At 44.8% G+C, this 9,444-nt stretch overlaps 1 protein-coding gene across 1 annotated transcript in view; it reads left to right on the top strand.

The window, feature by feature from the left end:
• The window catches only part of BLNK (B-cell linker), a 78,394-nt gene that overhangs the window by 48,064 nt on the left and 20,886 nt on the right, over positions 1-9,444 (top strand). The window contains exons 8-10 of the mRNA XM_008577886.1: positions 810-881; positions 7,378-7,450; positions 9,039-9,066. Of these exons, the coding sequence (XP_008576108.1) occupies positions 810-881; positions 7,378-7,450; positions 9,039-9,066 (173 nt within the window). The remainder of the gene's footprint in view (positions 1-809; positions 882-7,377; positions 7,451-9,038; positions 9,067-9,444) is intronic.

Here is a 9,444-nt window from a genome sequence, read left to right as displayed (position 1 = left end):
CAAGTTCTTGCAGAGGACTGAAAAAATAAAAGAGTAAAGTATGCTCTGCATCCTGGTTCTTAAAATTTAGTGGTATCTGAGGCCTATGAGAAACATTTTGTTTGTAAACCCTTCATGGGATAACAAATGCTATTACAAATGAATTATCTAAAAAAGGCAGTGCCACATACTGCCAGATCATGCATGGAAACAGTAAATGTTTACTCTGGATAGGGGGATTTAGGTGACATTACTCGTTTAATCAACTCAACTCCAAGGCAGCAGTACTCAGTTTTCACTCTGCCATTGTGTAGCAACTCTCTCTTGCACTCCCTAAATATCACCAACACTGTCAAGACCCACCCGAATTCCCAAGCCACCCATTACAATGAAACAACAAATACATATTTCCTCCTTACCCCTCCAAGTATCTACAAAATCCAAGAGAAATTGTGTGCATTATATGTAGCAGGGCAGGTGGAGCTATTAATTCGGTCCTTCCACTATTAGGCTTAATACGCTTCTGATAAAAAAAAAAACAAAAACAAAACCTCTTTCATCTCCTAGACTTCATTTGGCAAGTGAAAGTCCAAGCCAGTGTTCACTTTAACAAAGTCTCTGTCAAAAATAATTTGATTATTCCTTTAGTCATTTATATTTTCATTCTAAAGATGTTTCTTCTGAGAAGTCTCCTTTTCATGGTTCGTGTGTTTAATGTCTCCCATTCTTTGCAAATTCTCTGGTCTGATCCATCATTTTTCCCTACGTGTGAATTTCCCTCCGTGGAATGTATCTGTAATCACTATACGTGTATATATTGTGTGTTTAAGCTCCCATGGTGAATAGGTCAACCAAGCCAAACAACTCCTCAAAGCCGGCCTCTCCTCCAGGGACAACTTCAGGTAAAGTATATGCTTGATCTGGTTTGGTTTTTAATTTATTCCAAATAGGGTAAATGATTCAGATCAAATATAAAGAAATAATCACTTGTATTTCCAATTTTCTTAATAAATGGGAAAAGAAGGCCTAACCTCATCTTCACCCACTATCTGGCGGCATCTGTGTTGAAGGGACCCTCACCTCCATGCCTCTTGGCCTCTGGAATAAATCCTGGTCTTTAACCTATCTAGCTGGGCATTTTGCTGGCCTCTCCTTTATCTCCCCTCCCTGACCGAGCATGTCCCCCGGTCTCAGCCCTCAGTCCTTCTTTGGGGATCTCTTGGTGGTTAAGAGCTTGGGGTCTGAGCCAGACTGACCTGGGTTGGAATCCCAGCGCTCCAGTTACTAGCTGAACCACCTTGGGCTTGCACTTCACTCTCCAAGCATCAGATTTTCTCATCTGTAAATGGAGATAACAGCCCCTACCCTGTGACAGGAGAATACTGAAATCGCAAATGGGAAACTGAACACAGTGCCTGGCATGCAGCGAGTGCTCAGTAAAGAGAATTATTTTTCATTTCTTCTTTTTTTTTTTTTTTTTTTAATAAAAGATGACCGGTAAGGGGATCTTAACCCTTGACTTGGTGTTGTCAACACCACGCTCACCCAGTGAGCGAACCGGCCATCCCTATGTGGGAACCGAACCCGGGGCCTTGGTGTTATCAGCACCACACTCTCCCGAGTGAGCCACAGGCTGGCCCTTATTTTTCATTTCTTTGGGGATCTATTCTTCTGGCTTCACTTCACATGTCTAAACTGGTAACTCCGGGTGTCCAACTCTGACCTGACTTCCCTTCTGAACACCTTGGCATTCCCACTGCCTGGAGTTCAATACATCCATCACCAAACTCTAAGCTCATCACCTCCCTACCCTACTGGCGTCCCTATTCCTCTGTGCCTGTCAGCCTCACGGCCACATGTCTCTTTCCAAAGCCTTTGCTCTTCCATTTTATCTGCCACCACCCTGGCCCGGGCTTTCTTCATCTTAGCACTGTCTTGTCAGCAGCACTCGTTAGCCACACCCCCACCTCTTGCGCTCTCCTCAGTAACTAAGACTGAGCTTCTGAACTCCAGACGTTGACAGCTTCATCCTGCTACAAAGAGAGTTTTTACCATGTCGCTCCTACCCAAACCATAGGCCTTCAGTGGTTCCCACTTGTCTCCTGTAGGTTTTGGCAACCCCCAGGCTGAGGCCAGACATGGTGAGTGGGACCCACACCACCACCCTCTCAACAGCACAGAGAGGCATAGGAGCCTCCTCTCCAGCATTCCTGAGTGTGTTTTCTCTCTCTCTGTCTCTCGCTGGCCCTCCTCTCCCCTACACACACACACACACACACACACAGACACACACACACACACACACACACACACACACCCATATGCGTTCTCTCTCTCTGTCTCTCGCTGGCCCTCCTCTCCCCTACACACACACACACACACACACACCCATATGCACGCGAGCTGAACACAGGAGATTAGAAGGCTGTGTTCTGCTTCTAGGGACAGCCTATCTAGAGAGAAAATGAAAGAAAAGTATTTTTTAGTCATTTCCTAGACTCATTTCCTGTGAAACTGTTCACTTTCCTCACAAGTTCTTGTGTTACTTATCTTCACCCTTGGAAGCCACAGGCTCTTTATATTTGGGGAGTGGGGATCAGAGCCGCCTTAGCCAGCTCGTTTTACCTTCTGGGAACGCCCTTTAACATACCCACCTAAAATGTCATGGCAAGTTTGCTTTGGTCCCAGCTGAAATGGAGACTCCTGACTCATGATAACTCAGGATATGGGCTGTTATTACTAGAACAGAAAACATTTAACATTTGAAACAAACAATAAAGGCCTAAACCCTCCTTCAGACAAATAGTTTAATAATCTCTGATGTTTGCATCTTTAAAAACTCTACCTGCCTTACAAGGATCTCTTCTTCCTGAAACACACCCAATATTCCAATCAGCCTGTTTCTCATTGGTCCTGCGTTTTGGTCTTTGTATGCTCACTTTTATGACACCAAATCCTACTCACGCTTCAAGCCCCAGCTTTGAGGCTTCCACCTCCAGGAAGTCTCCTCTGGTTTCTGCATCCCTCAAAGAACTCTCCTTTGCCAGAAGTCTCTTCCCACTTATACTTAGCCCATACCTATTCCCTAATTACTTTCAGTGTCTCAATCTAATCTCCCTAAGTGCATTGCAAGCTCCTTGAAGACCTTGCCTTCAATGTCACTTGCTCAGGAGGCCTTCGCTAATCCCACACTGGGATAAATCCCCACGGCATACACTCCTATAATGCCCTGCACATGCTTTTTATCCCTTGACTCCTCCTGAGACTTCTGTCTTCCCTATAAGACTCTCAGCTCCATTTCTTGCTCACAGCTGTGTTTCCAGGGCCTAACCCAGGACCTGGCTCAGAGAGGTGCTGAGATTGTGGATGGGTCAGTTGGTTGAGAGGGCAGGTGGACCCCAAACACTGGTTATATTTAAAGAATCATCATGAGAGCATTAGCCCACTGCATTAGTTTGTTATTAATATAGCATAGCTGTATTTTAATACTAGAGGCATCAGATAAAGAAACCAAATCTAAACAGGAAAATAATGCCCTGGTTATGTGATAGTTACACAAGTGGGAGGAAGTACAGGAGGAGGGAAGATGTGAGAATTTGAGAGGGACACACTTGAACAGTCAGACTGTTCTGAATGTACAAGCAGAATTTTCAGAGATGATTTTTATAAAAGGAATGATCAGACTACTTGCCTGGGTCTTTGAATAACTGTCCACGATGCTTTAAAGGCTTCAGGTAGTCCCCCGATGGGCATCAAAAAAGTGCCATGTTTTCTGGTTTGTGTTTCTGTCAAAGTACCCGACCATGTCAACTGCCTCTGGTTAATATTGCTTTGGGCTCTTTGGTAGCCAGTAAGGTGCTTGCCAAGGATTCCATAGTGAATCAGGTGAGTGGCAGACTCTGCCCTCCCCTTCGTGGCTCATGCTAAGAAGAACAGCAGCATGGACTTAGCCCACGCTCCAAAGCCAAGGTTTCCTGGCCCTTACACTTTTAGGTGCCAGACTTTGAGCAAGAAGAGTAATCTCTCTGTTTCTTGGTTTCTTCCTCTGAAATCTCAGGAAAATGGCACCTACACCTTGGGGTATTGTGAGAATTAAATGAGTAAATATATGAATCACACTTATAAAATGGCAGTGTTAAATCCAGCACTACCAAGTGTGCTGCTCAGTACAGTTAAAATGAAGCTGATTTTTCTCTTTTACTATTACGCCTTTGCATACATTTTCTTCTATCACATTCTCAGTTTCTCTTGGAGTAGTTGAATCAAGAATTCAGCTTTTTAGAAAGCAAGGAAACTGGCAGTAAGGGCCAGGTATGCCCCTGCTGGGGTTGTCCTACCCCAGCCATGCCCCTGGGTCTGGGTTTGGTCCCAGAGAAGCTGGGGGGCTACTGGCCCATGAAATTGAGGAGTAGTTCTCCATTATCCCATGGGCATCCACAAAATCACCCCTCTGTTTCACTTACCTGCCCCACGTAAAGGGAAAGCAGGGAGTGAATCTGACATGCAAACCATGCCCCAAAACAAAGTAACACTATGAGGTGCTGGCTGGAGAGGAAAGTGCCTGCTTGGGCTCTACACTCAGATAACCTTGGTTTAAACCCAGCCCTGCCATCTAGCCTCTCTGATCCTCAGCTTGCTCTGGTTGATATCATGTGAGGCTTAGAGATGGCACATTTAAAGTACCTGGCACAGTGCCTGATACCTAGAGATACTGTGGTGGTTGATAACAAGACAGTAAAACAAAGACATAATTATACTTACTGTGATCTTTAATGAATTATAATTTACATATTATAAAACTCACCCCCATGTGTACAATTCAATGATTTTTGGAAACCATTACATTTGTAGTAATACATTATGTAACCATCACTACAATCCAGTTTTACACAATTTCCATGCCCACCCCAACCCCAAAAGATTCCTTAAGCCCATTAGTAGTCCATGCTGTTCCCACTCCCAGCCCCAGGCAGCCACTGATCTGCATTCTGTTGCTGCAAACTTGCCTTTTCTAGATATTTCCTATAGATGGAATTATACAATATGTAGTCTTTTGCATCTGGCTCCTTTCACTTAGCATAATGTTTTTGACCCTCAAATACTTTTAATCCCTTCTCAGCAATATTATCTTATATTTTTGAGTTAGGAAATATGGTCATATTTGAGTTAGGAAAGGTAAGTAGTGGTGTCCCCATTTCACACAGGGGAACCTGAGGCACAGTGGCTTGTAAGAGGTCATCCGGCCAGTTTGGTGGCAGAGAAATAATTTGAATCCTGTCCTTCCTGATGCAAGACCATAGGTTTTTCCACCAGCACTTGTACTGTGCCATCATAGGGGAGAGCTCGGATGCCATCTCTCTCCTCTAATCGCCAGAAGTTATTTATGGGGAGGAAAAGGGAAAAGAAGTTGGCAGACTGGCGATATGAAGGAAAGGAAAGCTTAGCAGAAAAGCCAGGCAGTGGCTCTAACAAAGATATTATGCTCAGGCCAAACGGGCCCTTGGCATTTAAGAAGAGGGAAAACCCACAGGAGGAAATTCTGACTTAGGCCTTCTTTCTACTTCCTTATTTTTCAGGCAAGATTTTTTTTTTTCTTTTTCCTAAAATCATCCGTAAAAATCTACAAGTAGCACAGTGTCAATCTTTTTTTTTTTTCCTGACCGGTAAGGGGATTGCAACCCTCAGCATGGTGTGGTCTACACCACGCTCAGCCAGTGAGTGCACCGGCCATCCCTATATAGGACCCGAACCCACAGCCTCGGAGCTACCAGCGCTGCACTCTCCCGAGTGAGCCACAGGGCTGGCCCACAGTGTCAATCTTAAGTATTCAATTTGACACACTAGCTAATTAAACACAGCTGGACTCATCCTCCATGTTCAGATGACATTTCAGTTTACTGTCAGGTGAAATGTAAACATTCCAAATGTAGTCTCTTTTCCAAGATGTTCATAAAAATCACATCTAGGTCAGGTGACATGCAAGTAGGAGTTACCTTGGAGGTGGCATTGCTGGGGAAGGTGGCCATAGGGAATCAATACCTCCCACTCTCTCATTTAGTGTTCAGGGAGACTTACCCTCCACAGTCAGTGGGCTCTGAGGGGAAGCCTGGGGTTCTCTCTCTAGCAAAGCACGTGAGAATAAACTTTATGATCTCTAGTTTTAATACTTTTTGAGGCCCCTTTTCCTGTTTGTGTCTGGATGAGATGACATGAGGGTGCACGTCCTCCCTGTTACCAATTTTGAGAGGGCAGAGGCTTCTGTCCTTCTTTGCCTCTTTCTCAACCTCTAACATGGTGCCTTCACATGCTTTGCACGTACCAGGTTGTCAGTAATTCTTGGCAACTGATTATGACTTCATTGCTTACTTACGTGTGCTCTATCTCACAAGCTAAAACAATACATACCGAGGGCAGCAGGTCCAACCTATACTTAAAGAGTATCCCCTATAAGTCCATTACGAATTGTGGACTTACAAACATAGTAGGTTCTTAATAAAATATTTATTCAGTTCAGTTTAATTCAACAAAGAGCCTTATCAAGAGCTCATTGGTCTCACCGAGTGACAATGTCCAGGCAGGCGAGCCTCTGCCTGAGAGGCAGCCAGGGATGCTGAGGGGGCTGGCTCAGCTCTGGCCCCTCCCCTCCAAGCCTGCCCTCTACCAGTGCCATGAACACCTATCCTGCCTTCCTCTCACTTCCTCCTCTTAATGATTATCTGGCTCCTATCTTCAGGTAGGGGGAGGGGAGACTGGGTGCAGGGGACAAGACCCTCTGGGTCCCTTCTATATCTTCAGTAGATGAGATCTGGGCAGTAGCCTGCCACTTGTCCCAATTTGTCCATTTGTGCACTGGGCAAAGGCTCTGCAAACTCGGAGATGACTGAGTGAATAGCCTTGGATGTGAAGTCAGGTGCATAGACTATAGTTAAGTGTGGTTCCGAATGAGCAGTGTGTACAGGTATGTGTCAGGGGTGGCAGGTTTGAGCCTTTATCTCGAGGCCCCTCTGGTGTGCACATTTGTGCGGTGTCCAGAGATGCAAGTGTGAGCTCTTGTCTCCCTCCCAAAGGAACCCTTGTGGGGCTCTCACTGAGCCCTCTGAATCAGGAGGCTCACATGGGGATAAGGAGAAGGTCCTTTGGAAATGGTAACATGGAATCCCTAATCCACATCCTAGATATGAGCTTATACACTGACATTTTTAAAATGTGTCATCCCCTTTGCCCACGGATTTTCCCTAACAGCTTCAATATGACTACCTATATATGCTTAACTGAAAGCAACAAAAATAATATGTAAACATGTGCACGTATTTCTGAGCCTGCCAGAAAGGCCAGCCTCCCTGTGACCATCAGCCCGAGGTTCAGGACCTGGGAACTGACCTGTGCATGTTTGTGCAGGTCGAAACAGCGGGGCCTGGGAATCCAAGTCACCTTCTTCCCCAACCGCGCCATCCCCACTGCCGAGGGCCGGGTAAGTACCTGTTGTAGGAAGCGGTTTTGCAAGATCTGAGTGGATGGGATGACAAACCACTACTGCCCTGTTGACTGTCATCAAAAGTTCTCCTCCACCCCCATGGCAGGCTGTAGGTTGGACCAGGGGTGCAGGTTCCCTGCTGAAACTGAAAATTAGGAATCTTTCCTCCCGTAAAGTTTTAGTTAAATGTTGAGTTCATCAGGTTCCACAAGACACCCCAACTTTCAGAAGCTCCAGCATCTGAATAATTTTGAGACCCTCAGGCAGGTTTCATCTCTACTTTCTACTCCTTGGCATCTCTTTCAAGTAGTTAATGTCCTGTAAAGAAATGTATATACCGTTTGCAGCATACACTAGGGTGCTCAAAGCAACTCTTCTGAGGTTTCTTTCAAAAGGGAGAGTTATTCTTTCTTACTGAATTTAAAAGGGCTTTGTAAACTGCCAGTGAGTATTGTAATGTGTTAGTATTACAAACAGTGACCCCATAAAATTATGTTGGCTTGATAGCCTGTTTTAAAAACATGTTTAAATGTATCTAAAGCCGGTCTGCCTTGTTATAATGCTAATTCTGCCTCTGTGTAAATCAAAGGAAGACAATCTCAGGGGCTTAGTCACCAAAACTCTGCACACTTCTCTCGTGGCTCACTTTTATCACTTTGGGTATGTTACTTAGTCTCTCTGAGCCTCAGTTTCCTCATCTTTAACATGTGATAATGATAGCCATTTTAAAGGGTCACTGTAAGGTTTAAATAATTGTGAAGAGCCTAATCCTATGCCAGGCATCTTATAGGCACTGGGAAGTTGTTAGTAATCTTACCCATACTTCAGCGCTAAACAAAAACAAAGCGAGAGAGAGAGAGACATTAAAATAAACATAGGAGAGAAGCATAGAACGTTAGCAATATTAGATTCCAGTGTCTATCAGAGCCAAGACAAACCCTAATGATAGTGCAGGCAAGCACCTTCAGGACCACAAACCACAGTGGTTTTCAAATTTGTTTTGGTCTTGGATCTCTTGGTTTGAATGAAATCCTTCACAGAAGTCTAGTAGAGAATAGTCACCTAGAAGCAGGGCAGAGGTTGACATGTAGCGATGCCAGCTACCACTGTCACCTGTGCAGCCTGCTCAGCAGCTGCCCTCTTATCTCCACCCTCTGCCCCCAGGCAGTAGCCAGGGTGCTGCTGGGGAAGAGAAGGGCTCTGCACACATGCTTTGAAAACACCGACTCTGGCCCTCATTTTACAGATGAGGAAACCAAAGCTCAGGCTTGTCTCACAGCCAAGAGAAAGAGGCCAAGGCCACCGAGTAATTAGTAGCAAGAGTGGAATCAGAGCTCAGTTCTGCTGACTCCCTAGCAACTGGTGCTCCTCTTCATCCCCAATTAACCCTTCCCCATCTGTCAGTGGACTTTATCTGAGGCTAGGAGGATCATAACTAAATCCTACTTCCATCCCTCTCCACCTTCAAGGATAGTCTTCCTGCACACACCTATCACTTGCTTTATTCTAGTTTAAATTTGAGTAAAATGATAGCTCCACTTTGTCTTTGTTCTGTTTTAACAAAGCTAATCTCTTTATTTTCCAGGAAAAAACCAGCTGCACCACTGAAGACAGTAAGTTAATTTTGCATTTAAAGTGCTTCATATTTCCTGCAATGCTTATTCTTATCCACTTATTTAAAGTTAAAATTGCTCCCAGCTATGGTGAACACAGCAATCTTAGCAGCTGAAGTTGCTACCCAAATGGTCCAAGAGAAACTTCAAATCCTCAGGTAGCTGGGAAGATGCTGTGTAGGAGGAGCTGTCCTCATTTGACCCTGGCGGCTTCACTGACTGGGTGTGGCAGATCAGAGGGGAGGCCAGGCTTCCTGAATCCCCACGGAAAGCCCCTGTGTCCACTCCCTGCCTGCTGACCCAGGTGCTAATAGCAGACCATTGTGTATCAGGCATACATTCTTTTTTTTTTTTTTTTTTTTTTTTTTTTTTTTTTTT

Source organism: Galeopterus variegatus, unplaced genomic scaffold (genome assembly GCF_000696425.1).
Source record: "Galeopterus variegatus unplaced genomic scaffold, G_variegatus-3.0.2 Scaffold1597, whole genome shotgun sequence".
NCBI lineage: Eukaryota > Metazoa > Chordata > Mammalia > Dermoptera > Cynocephalidae > Galeopterus > Galeopterus variegatus.
This window is presented reverse-complemented; position numbering and strand designations above follow the sequence as displayed.